Source organism: Diuraphis noxia, unplaced genomic scaffold, assembly GCF_037042655.1.
Source record: "Diuraphis noxia isolate RWA-SAM2 unplaced genomic scaffold, SU_Dnox_SAM2 contig0001, whole genome shotgun sequence".
Lineage (NCBI taxonomy): Eukaryota > Metazoa > Arthropoda > Insecta > Hemiptera > Aphididae > Diuraphis > Diuraphis noxia.
This window is the reverse complement of record NW_028301711.1, coordinates 72,697,984-72,721,825: the sequence shown is the minus strand read 5'-3', so window position 1 is coordinate 72,721,825 and position 23,842 is coordinate 72,697,984. Positions and strand designations below refer to the sequence as shown.

Below are 23,842 nucleotides of genomic sequence, written 5' to 3'. Positions count from 1 at the left end.
GTTTCTGATTGCAACTCCCTTATAGCTTTATCCAAGGCTTAATTGAATAAGGTGGATTATTATTATTATCACTATTATGTTTTAGTAATAGTAAATAGCTGAGGTTCTTTCTCCTCAGTTTTCCAACATACAGATACAGATATGTGATAAACGACTTGTTGCACACATCACATGGATACTATCTCTTTCCCACGTACATTCTCTGGCTATAAGTAATATCGTTCATTTGAATGTTTTTCTCTAATTGAAAATTTCACAATGACGTTCATTGATCAAATTTAAATTAATTCTGGAGTATAACTGACTACTAAAATAAATATATTTATTGTAAGTTTATACTGCTACTAAATAGTACATAATTCTAATATGAAAATGTTATCGCCTTTAATACGATCGGTTTTATTTTAATCAGTGTTTTTCCGTTTGTGAAAGATTGCGTCAATTATGGATATCACACAATAAAAATGACTATTTCACACGACAAAACAAAAAAAACTGATATGCTGTAGAAATTGCCTAATGAGAGTAATACAATTGATCAATTTTATATAATATTATAGAATTTTATTATATTTATAAATGATGGTAATGATAATATTTCTTAATTGTTAATATTTAGGTAAAATGAAACGTGTGTATAATATATGCTTAATATAGCTAATTTGTTATATCTATTAAATAATATTAAATTGAAAGAAGAACAGAACTTAATTTTGTTCGTTTTCATCGATGATGATCCACAACCAATTATAGGCCCCTAAATCAAAAAAACAATAGCCATAAATCTATTTTTATTCATTACCGTGAATCTCAAAACATGATGAATTTAGACTTTTCTTTCATCTTGAAATTCAAAACTCACTAAAGATTTTGGCATCACGTCGAGATTGAAAATTGGTTAGTCGTTACGCTCGATCGAACGAATTTAATCCAAAATAAGCATCAATTGAATGTCTGTCATCCAACTACACGGCACCACGGATTTATGTTAGTATTCTGTAGGGAATTATTTATCTTTTAGATTACCTGATATTTTGTAGTTTATTTTAGTTTGTGTAGTAGTTAGTAGTTCTCTCTTGAATATCAGCGATATTTTTGTGGAATAATGTATAAATAAACAATAGCAAATATCGATTTTGAACTAATTTTGACTATTATAGAATAATATTAGATATTCTGTAATACTTGACTATCTTACAAAATATATTTATACCTTGATAGAAGCAACTAGAAGAGTATAATAATGTTATACTAATAATAATATGCGTTATAATAATGCGTTTTCGTAACCTTCACGATAACAATATACTTCTAACAACGTATTCTTTTTGAAAAATTTAAAATACAAAATGTTACTACTAAGAAAAAGTATCAAATGTTAATAAAGCTGTTAAGGCGCCAATGTGCACTTATCGTGAGAGGTCATAGACGCCATAGTCTACGTGTAAGTATTGGTGCCTCGATGAAAATATGTTTTACTTGTGTCACGCTCCTGATTGAAATATCATATTTATTAATAACTATTTTGCAACACAAAAATATAATATATGACATAATATCAGTTATCAGGTAGATATATATATTTTATATATTTTATACATTTAATTATTTTTCGTACCAAAGTTATATGATTTTTTGTTGGAGCTTGCAAAAAATAAGAATATAGGTATTATAAGCAAATAAAATTCTCTTCATAAGAACTATAAAACTTTATTGGATCTAAATAGATTTAAAAGTTTCTTCTTTTTCATACAGCTCTGTTTGACAATTTTTTTTTAAAATTATATTCGGGCGCCAGCTATACTTAAGAAATAATGTATTCTTTTGAAATATCCCATACTATAATTTAGTTTTGAAGAAAGTAACAAGTTGCTACAAAAAGTTGCGAGTAACTACAGAAAGTTGTAGTGACAAACTATATAATATATACAACATCATGAAATCGACGTCCGCATACCAAGCAATCATTCAGGTGCATTTTCTAATTCGTTTTCGACAAAATGATGAGTGACCTCGTGGTAGCCGTTAAAACATATTACCTATATAAATCGGAACTATGGTTGTAAATAATCATCTTTGAAAAGTACCTACCTAGACTACCTACATAATATTTAATACTACATACACAAATGACATATATACATATTATAATGAATTACATATATTAATGATTGTTAATTTGTTATATGAACAGTAAACTAACTTAAATATCGTTCAAATAATAATTTATAATAATTACACTAGTGGAACAAGTCATATTGATTGATAGAAAATAAAAAATGCTAAAACATAACACTTGTACAACAGTGTAATAGCTCGTAATTATTTAAAATAAACTAATTACAGTTAACACAGTTAATGTTCTGCATGTCATAACTTCAGACTTCAGTGACATAACCTGAATGATGATTATCTTATAAATATACAAGTAATATCGATGGGGTAATTCAGTACAATATGTACACATCCTAACAAGTTTATGACAATTTTTTTTAGCAAACAATCTAGAAATAAAAATGAAAGACATAGAATTATATTATGATAACATAAAAATAAATGTAGCATCACACGCCGTTGACCGAGGATTATTGAAATTGAGTGGTTAGGTAAATTGGGTCCGAGATAAGTTTGGTACATTTTGAAGACGGTAAGTTGAGTCCTGGGGAAAAAAAACAGGTAGTAGATAAGTTGGATCCCGCAAAAAAAAAATATTTAGGTACCAGCTACTAATTAAAAAACTTAAAACTAAATTTCATAAGATTATACTAATTTATATTGACTTAATAAACTCAAATTGGGTTAAAACATTACTGGTATATTTGGTTATTTGCTCCCCTATATGATAATAATAATGAAACTTTATTTTTTTTTTTTTTTAAATTAATTTGTATTTTTACTATTTTTAATCAATATAAATAAAGTATATAATAATATAATAAAATAATATAGTACATAATATATAATAATAATATTATAATTTAATTTTAATTTGTTTAATTACTAGCCAGGACGGCGGGACTTACTTCCTTTCTTTCACGGGACTCAATTTACCGAGTTATGATGGTCATTTGGAACCCAATTTACCAATCCGGAAATTGAGATACGTAACCCATCTGCAGTGGATTGTAAGTAACTTTTTTCTTATAATATTAACTTATTGCTAGCAAAAGTAAACGAAGTTGTAGATATGATTTTGATATTATATACTATTACGATAGTAGTCATGTAGTTTTTGAGTCTATAGATAATAAACAATCAAATATTCATTTTTAAATGTAATTTAATCAATAAGGAAAGGAAATCTTCATACTAATAATAATATACACAAAGTGTAAAATTGTTGAATACCTACGTAATATTATAATACAAAAAATGGTAGGCAATCATGTAGGAGGGGATGAAATAAATAGATCTCCTTGATCTGTTTTTAACATTCATTTTAATATACCTAAATAATACATTATATCGTTAATGATCAAAAAGGTATATAATCCAAAAAATCAGCCAAACCAACCATTCGGACTAAAGGAGTTACTTATTGATCACTCGGTATGAACATTATTTTTATTTTCTTATTAATGTATGCATGTAGGTATTGATTTGTATTTAATATGACAAACACTTATTATTAAGTACTTATGTATTGGGGTTAATAAACTCCGATCTATCTTCGACCTTTGATATAATAATATGAGTAGATACTCATCAACATATTTTAATATATTGACCAATATAATATGACGAACATTTAGTACCTATATATATATGGCTATTTAGGTGTATTATGGTATTATGCACACATTAACAGTCATATCGAAGAGTAAAAATGTTTATAGATGTAATATGAATGTATTACTATTTTAGTGATGAGTATAGAGAAGTATAGCCATATAGGATTTTGAATTTCTTTATGTTATACAGGATATAGATTTTCAAGCCCAAAATGAGATTGGGCATCTACTACGATTTCAAGTGAATAGTTTTTATTTTACATTTTTTCGCATTTTTTTTTTACTTTGTTGAGTTTCAGGTAACTTTTAAATTATTTTAAGATAATTTCTTTTAGTTGTTTTCTGTCATTTTCCTAACTCTAGTAATGAGTGATAGCTATAGTGTGTAAATTTAGTTATATCAGAAAATAGAACAGATGTCTCGTGTTAAATGAGTTATTTATCATGGAGAACATTAAAAATAATTTCGTATGTATCCTTACGACCTGGAAAAATCGGTAATGGTATGCCCATTAAAACGACATTTAAAATATCATTACACAGCATGTTATATGTCAAATAGGGTTAGGGACTTAAAAGTGAAAGTTTAACGATCACTAAACAAACATCGTACATATATATATTATATTATAGTAATATAGTAGTCAAGTAATCCGGTACATTTATATGCTGCAGCAGACTTAGGAGTTCAAATAATGCGTGTCTCCGTAGTCCGTATACGGTTTAAAAAATTCTGAGCGTTTAACATGTATTAAAGAAGTCAATCATTTATGGTGTGTATACATCCATCAACCATAATAATAACACAGTTCATATTACTGTATAATAATATATCGAACTCGGGAATGAACAGTATGATGTTTACAAAATATATCGTCGTCTAGTACCTACCATAAAATACTGCGTGGTTAAACATTTTTTTGCGGAATCGGAGCTCAGGCCGACACTCAATCGCTCAGTGTTTATATTTTATAACATTGCACCAGGGGTGTCATTTCAGTTTTTTTTCCCGGGTGTGCCAAATTGTAGGCAAGCCAATTTAAGCATTTGATATTTAAAAAATAACCATGCCGTTTAAAGTATGTTAATATCATATCGTTCCTTCTTGTAATCCTAATTAAAATTACTCATATAAACTAACGTATATTGTAATTTTCAAATAGCTAGCAGTGCAATGCATTAAACGCTTATAAGCAACTAAAACAAGTAGCAACTAGCGACCAACAAAAGCCATTTTACTATAATTTAGAGAAATAAAAGCATATGTGGTTTTAAGGAATTATCTTTAATAAATTTAATTCAAAAATTAAACACTAATAATATATTAAGAATGCTATGCTTACACCTCTATAGTTAATACCAGTAGACTGGCGCAAACTATCCTTTACAATAAAACGTGCAACACACGGTTATAAAATAGGGATTCATTTGATAATAAAGCTGATAACAAATAAATATATACCTATTAGACGCATGTTTTATTAATTGTTGTTAATAATCAACGGAAGCAGCTGTCTGGTCTCCGCTCTGAACTTAAGCGTCTTCATGACAGTGGTGACCATGGCTGGGTTATAAGAAACTCATATGGTTCTCCAAAACTTTTCGTTCGAACTAATCCTTTGTTCATTACATTAACTGAAACGTGACTTTTTAATGATATAGCTGATGGTGAACTAAATTTGTTTAATTATAATATTTTTAGATGCGACCGAAATAACACCACTAGTGGGTGTTCTAGGGGTGTAGGGGTCCTTGTTGGCATACGTATTGATCTCCCCTCATATCTAACACCTGTTAATTGTTTGAATATTGAGGCTTTGTTTGTGAACTTCACTCTAAGCGGAAAAAAGTATACATATAATTATCAGTGCTTACCTACCTCCAAACTCTCCTCCTCAATCCTATGAGACCTTTATGTCTACTGTTGAAAATCTACTTTCTATTTATTTTGACCATTTTTTTATCTTCTGTGGTGATTTTAATCTCCCAAATGTTTCTTGGTCAAATGACAACCATGGTCTTATTTATTCTTCTACATCTGGCTATCTTATTAATTGTCTTCCGGAGACTTTTGCATCGAATAACTTCTTTCAGATCAATGACATTTTTAATAAATCTGGGTCACTATTAGATCTTATCTTTGTAAATCTTAATCAGTATAAGGTTAAAGCTGCATCGGTCTCAGTGGTACCAGAAGACCGCTAGCACCCTGCGTTGTCCATAGACTTTATTCCAGTCACCAATATACTACAAATTGATTCTTCTCATTGCTACTTCAACTTCCGTAAGGCAAATTATCCTCTTATTAATAAATTTTTGTTATCTTTTAATTGGTTAGAAACTTTTTCTAATTTAGATATTACTTCTGCTGCTTATGCACTTTTTGATGCACTACATTTATCCATTCTGCGCCATGTCCCAAACGTAAAATTTTCTCGATCTAATTTTCATTCATGGTTTTCTAAAGAACTAATCAAAATCTAGTATTTCAAAAAAGAAAAGCTCACGCAATCTTTAAGAGCATTAACAAGCCAGATGATTATCAAAATTTCAGTTTTCTTCGGGCTATATATAAAAAATTGAGTAAACAATGCTACAAAAAATTTATCGACTCTACTGAAGAAACATTTTGTGCTTATCCATCTAAATTTTGGGATTTTGTTGGAAAGAATAAAACAGGTCAGTCTATTCCCAGGACTGTCACGCTCAATGGTATTATGAGTAAAAATAATAATGAAACAGTGGACTTTTTCTCTAAACATTTAAATTCTGTATATTCTGTGTCAAATATCAACTATAAAACTGAGTTATCCCAATCCCTTATTCATGATCTTCCGAGCAACTGTTTCTTTGATATATCAGATGTTGAAAAAGGTTTATCACGCCTGAAAGGAAATAATTCTATTGGCCCGGATGGTATCTCAGGTGATTTCTTATTCTCGATCAGATCGTCTATATGTTTCCCTTTATGGCTTCTATTTCGAAAATCTCTTGATTCAAGATCCTACCCTGAAATACTCAAACTTAGTTCCATAACGCCGATATTTAAATCTGGTGATATTTTTAATGTAGCTAACTATAGGCCAATAACTATCATCAGTCATATAAGTAAACTGTTTGAATCCTTAGTCTTAAATTCTATCCAATCTGCGGTAAATCAAATCATAATAGATGAGCAACATGGGTTTCGCCCTAATCGGTCAGTTAACACATGCAATCTAGTGTTCACTGATTATGTGTTTGATGCCTTTGCAAAAAAGAATCGGGTTGACGTAATTTACACCGACTTCAGTAAAGCCTTTGATAGGGTTAACCATGCTGTTCTTATGAAAGTCCTTGCCAGTAGTGGTTTTGAGGAGCCTTTGTTATTATGGTTTAGCTCTTATCTATCCGATCGCAAGCAACTCATAAAAGTATTTGGTATTAAATCACAGGTATTAAACACGCCGTGAGGGGTACCTCAGGGTGGCCATCTTTCCCCATTACTTTTTATTTTGTTTATTAATGACATAAAGAAAGTTATTCGCCACAGTAAATTCTTACTATTTGCAGATGACTTAAAGCTATTTCTAGAAATTTGCTCAGTACATGACTGTCAATTACTTCAAAATAACTTGTGGGCACTGGACGCCTGGGCTGTAAATATTGGTTTGGATTTTAATGTCTCCAAATGTTGCTCAAAAGCTTTTTATAGAGGTCGGACTCACTTGGATTTTAAATATTCACTTTGTGGAACCTATCTTGTTATTGAATCGAATACTGTGAAAGACCTCGGTGTTTTCTATGATAGTAACTTAAATTTTCATAACCATATAAATACGACATGCTGTAAAGCTGTAAAGCATATTGTGCGCTCATCAGATCTATTCTTGAATTTTCTGTAATTATTATATGGAACCCTCACAACACAAGCAATATGAATCAACTTGAAAGAGTCCAACGGAAGTTTTTGAGTTTTGCAGCATATCTATTAAATATTGAACATAGACCTCATGATTATGATGCAGTAATAAATAGGCTAGGCTTACAGTCTTTGGCCGATAGACGTATCACCATTAACAAGGTCTTCCTAGTCAAACTCATAAATGGGTCGATCGACTGTACAGAACTTCTATCCAAAGTAAACTTTAAAATTCCCTGTGTCCAGGTCCGTTCTTCCTATCCTTTCAGTATTCCGCTGTGTACGATAAATTATTCACGAAACAAACCACTAAATAGAATGATGCGTATTGCTAATGAGGATCCGTATTTTAGTTTTTAAGTTTAGTTTTGTAATTATTTTCTTTTGTCTCATTTCTTTTTCTATTTTAATTGTTATGTCTACTATTCACTTATAATGTGTAATTTTATTTTCTGTACTTTGGGCTGAGGCCCGTATTAAAATAAAATAAATAAATAAATAAATAATCATATCGGCGCATAGGAGCATTAATGGAGGGCCAATTAAGTACACTATTATGTTAGTGGTGCCGTCGCACACCCTGTCGTTCCTCTAAATAACACCCGTCTATTGTACAATAACATTTAATATCTAGAATAGTAGGATAGTAGTATTTAGGAGTTTGCTTATTGCAATCACTGCAGCTGCAGCAGTGGAGTAGTGCATAAAAGTTACAAAATACTATTTTATTAGTATTATTACATAATATCATGTTCACGTTTTGCATGTCTGTTATGTGCTTTGGAATATTCCTAAGATAAATAAATGCATATTATTCGGAAATTTATTGTATAATATTTCCACAACATACTTTCATCTGATGCATTTTTTTTTTTTTTGCTAATTGAGTAATATTAACTATCTGAACTTTGTGCAATAAATAAATTCAATTAATTTATTTTGATATTTTCATCTACAAAAACTAATCCATTGAAACTCAACATGATATATTTTTTAAACTATTGAATGGATTTTACAGCGACAAGGTTTCTCAAATGGATTATTGGATTTTTAGCAAGTGAATTTTCTGAATATTACGCGAAGATTAAAATTAGTAGTAATTTTGAATGACGTTTATAGTTTTGTTTTGTTACTAATTGTATTACTGTTTCGATTTTTGTTGATTATGTCATTGCGCATTGGACATCAAGTTTCATTTGAATTTTAGGTTTAGATTCTGATCTTTTGGCCTAACAAACATATTTGTTTTCTGTAAAAACCCATTGTCTTTTAATAAAAATTTACTAAAATACTTTTGATGCGGTCCACCTTGGATGCACATTGTCATCTCTTCATCAGTTGTATGGATGGGGGGGGGGGGGGGGAGCACGGGTAACACGATTTGATTGAACGAGATAAAAATGAAATACTCAGTATTACTATTTAATGGTTACCTAGGTGCCTATAAATTTAAAATGGTTAATCACACACATTTAATATATGACAGAATCAGTTACATTATACCATAACGTTTTTGAGTGTTGACTATAATACAAAGATATCCAAGATATCCCTTTACCTGGTGATCTAGTGCTGAGAGCTGACAAAGTAAAACAATCTAGACACAATTGTAATTAACAATTTTTATTATTTTTAATAAAGTATCTTTACCCCTAGCTCTGGGTAAAAAAAACCTAGGAGATTAAAACATTTAAGGGCATTAGAAATCTGCAACACCGAGACTGTATCTTTTATACTAAATTTTATTAATAGGTAGTAGAAATTCAAAAAGTTTACTATAATATTATCATTATCAATTATTCCCTCACTAATAAAAACCTTCAAGAAATATTCCCATCAGTAATTTCGTTATGATAATGCGGTAAGTGTTGGGGGGGGGGGGGGGTAGGTTGAGCTCGGATAAACAATCTCAATTAAATTTATCTTTCAAATTCAATTGAATTCTTGCTCTTATCGTTAATTCATGATGGAATTTAGCTTTTTAATCTATTATAGTTTAAATATTTATAATTTTATTTATTAGAACACCTTACCAGTTACCATACGACTAAATCTGAGTTTTTACCAAAAGGTTCTTAATAGTTTTAGCAGTTTTGCTGTTTTAGATCTACAATATCCATTTCCAATTATTATAACCCATTTAGTTCATTTAAGAGATAACCTAACCAAACAGTTTTTTCGTGATACATACAAAAAAAAGCGAGTGTCAGTCATTATTATAAACTTCACGAGAGAGCTGGGTACTTATATACAATATACTAGTTGTATATTATATTCCATATATACATAGATAAGTAACGACAAGAAAGAAAAGTCGTGCAGACTCGTCCAACACGCGATTCGACATGAAAAAATGTACTTATGAGACGTTTATTGAAGAGACACGAAGATCTCACACGCACATAACATCTTGTCAACAGACGTATTATTATTATTCTTCAACAGCACACATTTCGTTGTAGCTCGTTATTTCTGCAGAGAAGTAATTTGATATATTTGACTGAAAATAAAAAAATTGACTCGCAGGTGCTGCTGTAGGTACAGATACATATATATAATATAATTATCATTAATATAATAGACTATTAGATATAATATGTGCCGAAGCTTTATGGTTTTAATTTTATCCGTTTATACGTTGGCACTGCAGAATAATAATGGTAGAATTGCGAAACAAAACTAATTTCTATTTAAATGTGAATATAACGATTGGGTAGAACATTTAACTACGTGTGAAAAAACTTTCATTTCCAATAGGTATATAATATTTACTGTATTACACTTCATGTTAGAGTATCTCGTATGTACCAAAATTTGAAGTTTATTTTGACAAAATTCATCAAAATCTAAAATTAATTCTTTTCTTGTATTATTATTAATTAGACTTATATTATAGTCTCAATAATATATTGATTATCATAAGCTAATTATATCATAGTTTGATATTTTGCAGTACCTTTATGGCTAACAATCAAGTATTATTTAGTATTCAAGTTATATTATATAACTATAAATTCAATAATAATTTGGATTGAGATTTCGAAGGAGTAATTTGTGGAACAAATCATTTTTTGCACTGTAAACTACATTTATAAATAATATTATATATTAAAGAAATACGCGATTGTTATACAGCCGCTCGTTAAAGACATTGTGACGCACAATCGTTGAACATAGAAATTATTACTAATAATATATAGGAAGAATATTTATCAACAAAATGTAAACATTTTTATTTTTTGAGAAACCCATGTCTAGACAAAATTAATGAAATACCGAGTTCGGCGATAAGCGCGTCTCGTTTATGCAATCAAAATAAATGAGAACAAAAATATTATTTACATCGAGACGTTTTAGAAATGTATGAGGCTTTATCAAAATTAATAACATTTTAGTTATTCGAATTAAATGCTCTGTTTGTATAGTGAAATTATTAAGCACTCTATAAAATTATATCATTGATTATAAATACTATAGATTGCTCACTGGCCGGTTTTTCGGTGGCGTACAATAAAATCCTCGGTAGATGGCGATAAGAACCAATAATACTAATAAATTTGTATTTTATAACAGCCGCCGCAACTATGGTGGAGCGCGGTGCGGGTATAACTGGTTTTTATCGTCGCCCGTCATAACGTCCGACGTACCTATTTTATATTAATTACTACTTTTATTTAGAATGATTTGGTTGAGTGTGGCACTGGGAAAAACGGACACGATAGGTTAGTCGATACGGATTATGGGCTAATTAATCATATTATAATATGATTTTGACCAATTCATATTTTATTGTATATTTTTTTTATTAAAAGCAATTAAACAATATTTTCTCACAGTTAAAACACGAAAATGTAGGGAATATTGGAATGTATATACATATTTTAAATACGTGTAATTTAACTTTTAAAATTTGAAATAATAGGAAGTTGGTACTTGATAGGTACTTGCCAAGGTTAGGTTAACAAATGATTTAATAATTATTTAGTTAAATATAATAATACTCAACAAAACTATTAGGTATGGAAATAAGGGTATTTTTTCTTCGCTAATAACAGTAATAACTACTTTACTAAAATATATAAAGCAGAAGAATGTGATGAATGATATGTAATAAATAGGGAGCGGATGTTTATGCTCCAAAAAATTTAAAAATATGCATGCAATTATGCTCTAAAAAATATAAAAATAAATAAAGGTTTGAACTTTAATTGATCATAAAAAAAATTGTGACTATATATTTTTAATACTTTTCAATCACCTTTGTAACAATATATTAGAAACCTTCTAATATATTTTCAAGTTTTTTGACCCAACAAATAAAATGTTATAAATATTTATAGGAAAAGATTGGACATTAAAAATGTCCGTGAACAGCTCAAAACAAGTCAAAATATTTTCAAAATATTATATAACCATAATACCATATGGTGTATAGAAAATGCTAGTATAAAAAGGGTGGGTAAGTGGATGTCGCTCTGCTGTACAGTAGATTACAAGTAGGTCACTGTTTAATGGTTGATATTAAATTAGAATCCAATGATTTATATCATATTATCATTGTATAAGAAAAACGATTCTAAGCGAAGACGGTCAGTCAGTCTATAATATCTTACTACTAAGTGTATTTGACGATATTATTATTTACTATAGTTGGTTAAATTCATTTTTCCCAAAAAAATTACATTTGAAAATGGCATTGCGTGTATATAAAATATAACAATACCTATACTCTAAAAGTTTCATATACCAACAAATAATATTTTTAAATTATAACAAAATAACTAAAATCGTTATTCTTGGTTTAAATATGTAATTTTGTCCAAATTTGAATTTAAAATGTCTGTAAAAAATAAATGTGTTTATATATTTTTTAGATTTTTTGGTTACAGTATAAATTATTTAAGAGAATCTTTGTTTTAAATTTTCAACTCTTAGTTATAAAAACTGAACATGCTGTTTAAAGTGACATTTTCTTCACAGGATTTTTTTTTCAAAATATTTCGTTAATTTTTCAGATAATTATAGGCATTTGAAATATTCGATTTTTTTTTTTTTTCTATAAATGTCGATAAAAATTTTTGGCTGAGCCAAAATACTTGACAATTTAATAGAGGGTTGAACATAAGTTAATCCATAGGTGATTTAAAAGTTTTCAAAATACACGGGCATATTTTTTTTATAAGCATTTGAAAGTCCAAATTTTTACTAAATATGATAAAATCATGAAAAATTGAAGTTATTTTGTAGTTGAAAATTCATACATATTTTGGTATTCATACCTGAGAATTGAGAATTTAATACTTACAAAAAATTCACGAACGATTTTCTATCAAACGGTTTAAGATATAAAATAAATAAACAAAATATCCTAGACTGGGGTCTTGGACTTTTCGGCGCTGCCATTTTGGAGCTGGCGCGCTGCCGTTTCGGCGATAGATATTTTAGGCGCTGCCGTTTCGGCGACGCTGATTCGGCGATAATGACAAAATACATGTTATAGTGCAGTTTTTTTAGTACAAAATTATGTGTAATTTATGGTCTCGTAAAAAATATTAGAAAAAAAATTATTATAATAATAATAATATAATCAATTAATATATGATAAATAAAAATAATAAAATAATATAATGTTTATACAATAATAATCAACAATTTTTTTAGTACAAAATTATGTGTAATTTATGGTCTCGTAAAAAATATTAGGAAAAAAAAATGAATATAATAATAATAAAATAGTCAGTTAATATATATATGATAAATAAAAAATAATAAAATAATATAATGTTTATACAATTATAGTCAAAATTTTATTTCAACGCTATATTATTTGATATTCCCCTGATAATTAATGTTGGAATGTCATTTTTATCGTATCAACTAATTTATAAATACGATTAGCTGTGTCTCTAAATTTTTTTAACTTTTTCCGTGGACTATTACCCATTACCAAATGCTCATACTGTGTATCCGTTCCTGCTTGTATTTTGCGTAATGTATTTATGAAAGCCCAAATTGTAGGTTCAATCGTCTATTCGCCGCTTCGGCATGGTTATTTATATGGTCTTTATTTGTCAATTAATACACGTTCGTATAAATGTAAATAGTAACAATACTATAAAAATAAAATATAAAATTTTTATCCAATTTTTTAGTTATATATAATATAATTTAATTGAAACTTTATAGTGCATTTTTTATTTTTTTATTTGTCTACTTTTATAATATGTATTTTGTCATTGTCGCCGAAACGGCAGCGCCAAAATGGCAGCGCTGAAAAGTCCCATTCCCCCTAGACTGTCAATCGTCTCCGTTCAGAATCGTTTTTCGTATACAATGATACCTATCATTGCATTCAAATTTAACATATCCATTACATAGTGACCTACCCTATGAGTTATGACCGAGGTCCACTCCACCCCTACTGTACAGCAAAGTGAGTTCCCGATTTTTTATTTTTTTTTCGCGGTGCATTTGAAAACTACTGAAAAATTTTCACTTTTGGCCCCTTGATGTACAATTTTTAAATACAATATTCACTTTGCTACCTATATTTTTAAGATTGAAGAACTTTTACTACTCCAAAACGTGATGACAGATACAAAAATAAAAAAATATATAATTAAACAAAATAATAAAAAACACACATCATTGAAAAGTCAATACATTCATCACTCTGTTCAGAATCTAAAATAGTAAAAAAAATTAACTTAGTGTACAGAAAAAATGGTAATATAAACAGTTATTTTAAATTTTTATAAAATCAGTTATAAAATATTTAAGATTCGAATATATTCTATAGGTATACGATATTTTTTTATACGTTATTGAAGTTAAAATTTTGGTAAATCAATTCATCAGTCAAGAACATTTGCTAATTATTTTGAAGCATAAATTGATCATATAGGTACCTGATGAATCGAAATCCAGTACGCGTCCTTTGATTTCGGTCGGCTTCATTCGTTTAACCGGTGTTTCAAAGTTTGTGTTTTCAGGATTTTCACATTTTGGAGAACCTTTTTGAAACATGTTTTCAATTATTTTAAGTTACAAACCATTAAGGTAGTACACAATTAAAAGTTTTATTTAAGCTTACATTTATTTGAATTTCCGGAGTTATGTATAGCAAATTTTATTGGTGTAGCATTCGGAATTAGTTTTCGTATTTTTTGATTAACATTCATAAACATATTTTGATCAAAGTGATCACTACAGATATACCTCTTGCGTAGTATTTTCGGGCTTAAATTGTCTAAAGCCATATTTCCTAAATTAAAAATTATGTTTTAAAATTTTGTTTTAGGTACTAACCTAACCTACTTAAAAGTTAAAATGTATAGTTGGTATTTTTAACTAACAAATGTTAATGTAAATGCCAATTGTTATTATGTAGAATATAAAGATAATAAATTAATAACTTACCCGAATGAATAATCCAAGTTTTCATTGAGTGTTCATCACTTGGAAACGTATGAAAACTTAATTCGGGGTTATTTCTTTTTGATTTACCACAGTTAAAATAATTACATTTTTGACCAGACATAATGAATTTAATAGTAAAACAAAAATAAAAATGTACCAACAATATTTCAATGACGAATACGGCAACTAAAGTTCACGTCTTCACGAAAGAGGCTCATTGACAAGTGACAACTAGTTACTACTCCAATATTTATATTACTGTTTTGCTTTAATGACAAACAATAATAATAACTAATAATAAAATATGAATGAATGTGAATATAAAAATAAAATTAATACTACCGAACTGTCATTGATTATAAACACTATAAAGTATAAATAATTATAGTATTATAATGACTATTCTTAAAATAATGTGGAAGAGAAATAAAATAATTTTTAATAAATTATACAAATTATGGCATACATTATGAAGAAGTGCACAATGCACATATATAATTAAATTTCTTAAAATAAATATTTCCAATTTAAGATATTTAAATACGTACAATTTGTTAACTACGTATGATAAAAACAACGTTGGTTTTTACTATTTGCGTTATTTGATCTAAAATTGAGTCTTTAAACTCGAAAAAAAGTCCCACTGAAGGTACGATTTTAGCGTTTTACATTTTTACGTGTAATCAAATGTAAATTGTTTAAAACAATTCAAAAACAATATAGGGTACTAGTTTAATGGCGTATGTGGTTAATATCGAAATGCGTTCCGTATAGTAAACTGTAAATAGTATAAAATATACTAGACACTAGTATGTAGTAGTAACAATTTCGTTTACCATTTATTTGCTTGTACGATTTTATTTTTCATTAAAATTATCCTTACAAGTACCTATGTAAAACATCTTAAAAATAAGATGAATGATTATCGAATGATTCAATAATGCGAAGATACAATATATTAATCGGTATTCACCGGACAGTCCTAAACTCCCAATGTCCCAATTGGCTCGTAGACAAAAATCCCAATCCCAATCCCAAAATCCCAATGTCCCGACATTCGGCATGTTCACAATCATCAAGTCTCGGCGGCGCGGCCGATGTACGACCGCGACAAACTCGACGGTCGACACTAGCGATTACAACGTCGACATCCACTAACTAATATTCGACGAGAGCGCTTCATAACGGCAACATCCATTTTTCGCGCAACGTGTTTACCCGGCCAGTGAGCAATCTATAGTATTTATAATCAATGATTATATGTAGGTACTGAGTGTATCAATCAAACTTCAAATCAATACGAATAACATATTACACAATACACATATATAATTTTTACAGATAGAAAAATGTACAAATAAAACTTATAAATAATATACAAGACTGGTATACAAGAATCAATACTAAATTAGTATTATAATATTAAAATCATTTTTTTGGCTTATATAACTTTGAGAGGTACCTGCGAAGAATATATTGGTTTTAGTGTACTTTGCAATGTTTTGAATTTCTTTCAATTCCCAAACTATGTACCTACTTTATATTTAATTCATACAACTCTAAATTTTGATACTTTACTCATTATGTTTGATTTTACCACAACCACAATACAGAGATCCAATGCAACAATATCATGATATTGTAATAATTATAAACAATTCAAACTTAAGATGTTTCAATCACACCATCAACTGTAATATTGTAATCAACTTTCAGACGGTAAAAAATAAAAATATTAAACATAGTATTTTAATGTATTTTATTGTGCTTTTTTGTGTGTGTGTATTTTTCTCATATCGTAACTAATTGTAATAATAGTGTTTTACAGTTTTTTTTAAATACTGTAACTGGTCCCCAAACCCCGTTAAATACCCCTAACCAAAAGTAACTAGTCCTCAAACCCCATTACAATGCCTAATCAAAAACCTATATAAAAAATCTCATTAAAATTTTGGAAATTCATAAAACTGATATTTAGAATATTGTTGGTGATGTATCTAATTCAGTAAAATTCCAACATTGATTAAAGACAACTCAAATAATATAATATTATATTTTATTGTATATTCCTCTTATTTACAAATCTGCTATCTGCCAATCGCACATATTCAAGCTATAATAGCAAGTAATCCTTACAAGTTGAACGTCCTCAGCCAACCGTTTTATATCCAATAAATTTAAATAGTTATTTTGACCATCTAATAATTCAAAATATGTAAACAAATCATTTTCAAAATCATTAAATTATTATTTTTTGTTCAACAATTTAAAAAAATATATATCAGCCACGTCGATCCGTCACCCCGATTACCCTCTTTTTTATCATAACACCTCTGTAAAGTAATATCTTATGCATTTATGAATGTTAAAAGCAAAATGATATTTATAATAAATAATTACACATTTTTTCTTTTTTTATTTAAAGGTTTATAGGCTTCAACTGCTATGGTTATTAGCCACATTTTTTTTTTTTTGAGAAAAATATGAAAAAAAAGATTACAATATTTGATTAATTATAGGTTATTTAAGTAAGTTTACGATTTAATGTGAGCTTAAACTATATTTTATGGATAAGGTTGTCTTTGGTGATGAATCGGATGATTTTTGGAGTAAATTCTACGTTGATGGCTTCTTTGATGTTGGGTGGGAGGTTGAGAAGTGTGTGAGTTGGCTCGTGTATTAGGCATTCTTCAAAAATATGTCTTATGGTGATACGAGTTTGACATGTGTTGCATATAGGAGGTTGGTCTTTACTGATAAGAAAGGAGTGTGTAAGAAAGGTGTGGTCGATTCTGATGCGAGTGATAGCAATATTTTGGCGTCGGCTGAGGTTCGGGGCCCGCCTAGCCTAGAGCTAGATCTCTCACATTCGACCAGTTGGCGTGTCCTAAGACGTTGTTTGACATCAATGGCGTACCAAATACAACTGTTACAACTTAAAAGCCCTTCTATCGGATGACAAACAAAAAGGGATTGATTTTTGCAATTTCATATCCGAAGAACAAGAAGAAGATGAGTAATTTTTCTCACACATTGTTTTTTCGGACAAAGCCACTTTTCATCTAAGTGGAAAAGTTAACCGCTCTAATGTCAGGATTTGGGCTATAGAGCAATCATACGCAACTGTTGCGCATCAAAGGAATTCATCAAAAATCAATGTTTTCTGCACAATTTTCAGGAAAAATGTTTATGGTCCATTTTTTTTTTTTTTTACGAAAACCCAAAAGCGGTTAACACATATCTAAACATCTTGAAAACATTATTGTTCCCACAGTTATAAGTGGATAGTGATGAGTTTGTTTTTCAACAAGATGAAGCACCGCCGTACTGGAAAGTTATAATATATCACCGGTATTTTGACAGTGAACTCTCTCAGTGGTGGATTGGGCGTCAAAGAAACGACGATTTGGGGTTTCATCCCTGACCACCATGTTCACCTGATTTTTTTCATGGAGCTACGTAAAAGAAAAATTGTATGTACCAACATTACCTACAAACTTGGAAGAGCTTAAAATCAGAATCAAAAATGCTGTTAATGTTATAATACCAGATATGATCAGACATTATTTATAAAGTATTTGATTACCGTATTAGATGTTTATCTGGTGATGGCTGGTGGGGGTGGTGGGGATCATATTGAACATTTGTAACCAAATTAAATACAACTTGACTATTTTAAAAATATATTTTACTTTATTTCACTCTTATATCTTCATTTGTAATATAAATATAAATTTTTGAAATCGGATGAAGACTTTTGTTACATCCTGTATATATTATCTACATCTAATAAATCTGTACATAAAATATGTATTTATTAGTAACTGGAGTTGTTTGGGTAAATGTGGTTATGTAGTGATGCTCAAATATGCCATATTATAAAAGTTTAAGTTTTTTTTATCAACTCTAATTATTATTATGAATTAATTATGAAAAAACTGAGATAATAATATTTAAAATGTAATTTTATTATATTTAAGGAACAAAATCAACAAACGAAACGTGTTGAACAATTTGTTACTTATACACAATTCAAAAACAGCTAGTCAACTCCATATTTTTATTTTAATAATAATTAAGCCTCTGCGTACCTGGGTTTTACGTATTGGGTGCAATACCCAATTTGTTTGTGGAATTTTATCTAAAATTTAACAATTGCATAAAATATATTTTTTAATTGAGTTATTTTGGTGTATTGGGTCCGTCAATTGGTGAAATTACTTTTTTTTTTTGTTGAAATTATTAGGTAAACTTTTGAGTACATATCTTAGGTAAAAAAATTATAACAGGTAGGTATACATATTTCATTCTTGAATGAATAGTTTAGCATAGGTAAGTGAAAGTACTCATACTCTATTTAAGTTTCATTTTGTATAAAACGTGTCAAATTAAAGTGGTGAAAAAATGTACTGGTACTTGAAAAATAACATATTAATGGTATTTACTATGTAATATTATGTATTGTGCTTAATATGTACGTATCTAAATGTTTTTTATAATTTATATGCCATCAGAAAGATTTTTTTTTTATTTATTAATTTAATAGTGTTAAATCACCAGGTATTTTTATAATTATATGTACTATATACGATTAATATGATTACAATATTATGTTTATGACATAATTTATATTTTTACATTGATTTTAACTATGGTTAGCTTATAATTCTATGTTAGAATCTGAGATTGGCGTATCTTCTTTAGGTTCTAGTAGGATATCCTGTGATAACCAAGGTTTAAGCAGTACCTGATCTACAAATTATGCAACCCGGGGAACAACATAATATTAGCGCCCCTAAAAGTCACCAAATCATAAAAATGATGAATTTGAAATTTGAAATTTGCTCCCCTCTATGATAAGCGCCCGGGGCATGAGCCCCGGATCACCCCCCCCCCCCCCACCCATTGATCCGGTACTAGGTTTAAGTCTTAGATTGGTGGATCTTCTGCTGATTTTGAAGTGGAGTGCTCCATCAACTTTGTGAAGTTATCGTGGAAATTTTTTAATTGTTGTGATATTCATTAAATATGTGTGGTAGGACCGAACCATTATGTATTTGTTTATCAGAATGATTAAAATCATTAAATGAGATAAAATACTTTCTAAGAAAAACATTCTTGAAATCCTGCAGAAGTGTATAGTTTCTGCTATGTTCAGGCAATTATAGCAGAAAAATATGTACTTACCTCTTATTTTTCCGCATTTATTCCGCTTTTTAATATTTCCGGGAAAATTGCTCAGAAATTTAAAAAAAATAAAGTTTACAAAACTATTCGCTATATATTAATTATATTGTATACCTAATAAAATACAAAAGTCTTTCGATAAAAGTATTCAACTTAATGTGTATTTTGGTAAATGGAAATAATCATAAAAATTTGTGTGTGGAGGAGTTTGAGTAATATTGATCATAAAATGTTAGAGGTCATGGTATAAAATGGTTGTACAACACTGTCATATTATGATATATGAACATATTTAACTGATAAAAATACCCAACGTCACTAATATATACTTGAAATACAACACGTTTAAAAGATTAGAATTTTCAAATCGTTTTTCATTGAGTAAAATATAAGTTTTCGGAATACAATAATTTCATTCGATGTGTATAACATTTACATTATAAACCAATAATTACAACAAACACTTATATATGTTTTCACCCTATGAAACGCAGATCGAATTAAGCCAGTATTTGGTGACACCAGATAAAAATTTAAGGTTTTTGTATTAATATATTTAAGAAAACGAATGAAGTAATTCATTTGTTCACCTGAGAATGACTCCATTTGAATTCTTATTTGGTTATAAATAGTGTAACGTTGAAATGGTAAAATTATTTTGCTTTATACTCATATCTTACGGGGGTAAGTAAATTGGCCCGAGATAAGTTTAATATATCTTGAAAGTGGTAAATTGAGTACCAAGAAAAAACGGGTTAGGTAGGTAAGTTGAGTCCCGTGAAATATGTACGAATTACATATATACATAATGTATTATTATGTACTTGCTAAAAAATTAATTAATATTGATTTAATAAACTCAAATCGGGTTATAACATTAGTGGTGTATACGCTCATTTGCTCACCTATATAGTAATGTAATGTAATGAAATTTATTTTTATAAGATATATAATAATGTACCTATCTATTAATAACGATGATTAAATTTATTTTATTTTTTCTATTAGTAGCCAGGACCAACAATCTTTTTTCCTAGAGACCCAACTTACCTAATACCTATTTTTTCCCTGAACCCAACTTACCTATAACCAGATTTCTTCCAAGGACTCAATTTTCCGAGTAAGAGTCTTTTGGGGCCCAATTTACCAATCCCGTATCTTATAAGTACCTATGTAGGTCGATAATCATTGTTGGAAAACGTTAGATAGTAACAAGGGGGACTTACTTCAAACCCCTTCAAAATAGCTTTAAGCTCCGACAAAAACGTGTAAAAATAATTGTAAAATTTTTTCTTAGTAAATATAATCTGTAGTCCATAACAACCATTATATTATAAAAATTATATTTTCAAAAATATTTTCATAGTTTCTTACCAAGAAAATATTTTGATAGAAAAAATTCCAAATGTTCCGTAAAGTTCTTACATCTGTCATAATTTTGAAACGAAATTATAAAAAGAAAACTTTGAGTTTATTTTTTTTGTTAATGCAAAAAAAATGTCAGATTATTTGAAAAATACACCTCATTATAAGATACTCAAAAATCAATAAATTTTTGCTCTACTCAAAATCTAAGATGTATACTGAACCTACTTGTAGCGCAAGCGTCCATAAACTATAGATAAATATTAATATTAAAATATCAATTAGACTAAAGTTATTTCATTTATCAGATCATTCTGTTACACCTTGTATATTATATGCAAATATAGGGAGATTTTGTGAGATAAAAATAATATCAACACAAATCAATATTAATATAACAACAAAATATAGCAATTAATTATTTATTAACGAATGAAATACAAAACTACAAAAAAAAAATAATAAAATAGTGGAAAATATTCGATCTAATGTTTAATAATATAATGTTTGGTAATATTTATGAGAAAAGAAATCTCGGTGAATATTTAGAGAGTAACATATTTCATGTGATGCAAATAGACATAGGTACATAATGATAGCAACATAAATTTATAATTTTATAAGCCGTGCTGGTGGTTAATTAATGTGGTCATCGTAGTAGAATCCGTTGCCAGAATCGTAGGATAAAACATTTGGTGGAGTAAAATCGTCGTTGAAACCCTGTGAAAATTAAAACAAGCAAATTCATTAAAATATTGCAACAGATGTTGTAATTTTCAGGTGTTTAAAACACTACATTATTTATAGGTAGTTATTAAAAATAATTCATTAAAGAGTTAAATAGTTAAATTATCAAAAATTGAAAACTTTAATTTCATCAACTTTTTAATAAATCCATTTTTTATACATCATGCAAATTACGTCATAATTCCGTAATATTACAATATTACAATTTCATATAGTCTATGATTTAATATAGTACGTAGATGTGTGTTTCTTTTGATTAGTTTTGTAATCGTTCAATTTACAGTCTTACGGTAGCAATTTGGTTATAAATAGTTGTGTATATTATAGCAATGATAACAATTATTAGCGAGCATGTTAAATTTAAAAATGATATTATTTTTTAATCGACATTCAAAATTAATTTGTTGATGAATGAGGTCATCAAATCAATAATTTAAAATGCGATTATTAATATATGGTAAGGATATCATTATAAAGTTAAGGCAGATTATTATTTTATTTTTATTTCCGATTAGAAAATGGTGACTCAATTTTTCAAGTAGCTGACGACGATGAAATAAATGATTTTTAACTTACAACAGGTATATAGAAATATGATAGTATGACAAAAATTTACTGTAAAAATAGTATTCAACTTCTGGGTACAGGTACAGATGCTTAAACTTCAAGATTTAAGGTGATTTTAACAGGTTAGTATTTTCACACATTTTTATCGTTTGTATTTTGAATGGATCGTACAATTTTCATGGTTACAAATAGTTGAAAAATAATAGTAGCAATTTGAAGGTTCATCGTCGGACGCACACTAATGAGAAACCATACGCATGTGATGTGTGTGACAAGTCGTTCAGTCAAAATTATAATTTGAAAGTACATAAGCAGACGCACTGTGATCGGGATTTGTATTTATGATAGCCAATGCCCTATATTACTGTTTAAAAAAGAATAAATCATTTTAAATATTTTTGAGTAATCTTAGAGTAGAATGATCCGTTATAAATATGATAGAGAATAATATTGTTCAGTTTATGGCCTATATTTTTGTCTAAATATTATTTCAAACAATTTAAATTTACAAAAATTGTTGTTTAATGTCGAATAAAAAGTCAAATAATAATGAAATAAACACTCGAAAAAGTTATTCTCTATCATTTTTGTATTTGGTAACTCAAGATAACTCAAGAACCGAAAAAAAAACTATTTTAGTATTTTAAGCAAAAGCATTTTATCTGTGTTGTGCGTGTGGTTGAAAACAAATATTAATATGACATCACCTTAAATGCTTGTACTATAAGTAGTTTGTTCATATGTACTTATTATATTTTTTAACCCTTATCATATCATAATATATCATGAGAAAGCTTTTATTAAATTTTCAAGCTTTTTCACGCTTTGAAAAATTATTTTACTACATTTATAGAATAAAAACTAAAAGGAACTAAACAATTTCCAATGATTATAAATAACTCAAAAAGAATTAAAACATTTTTAA

At 28.5% G+C, this 23,842-nt stretch overlaps 1 protein-coding gene and 1 pseudogene across 1 annotated transcript in view; one reads left to right on the top strand and one right to left on the bottom strand.

Annotated features, from left to right (window-relative positions):
• LOC149061615 (uncharacterized) overlaps positions 1-23,842 on the top strand; it is a 587,539-nt pseudogene that overhangs the window by 141,864 nt on the left and 421,833 nt on the right.
• Apoltp (Apolipoprotein lipid transfer particle) overlaps positions 22,010-23,842 on the bottom strand; it is a 124,495-nt gene continuing 122,662 nt past the window's right edge. The window contains exon 75 of the mRNA XM_089218145.1: positions 22,010-22,323. Within this exon, the coding sequence (XP_089074271.1) occupies positions 22,240-22,323 (84 nt within the window). The 3' untranslated portion in view covers positions 22,010-22,239. The remainder of the gene's footprint in view (positions 22,324-23,842) is intronic.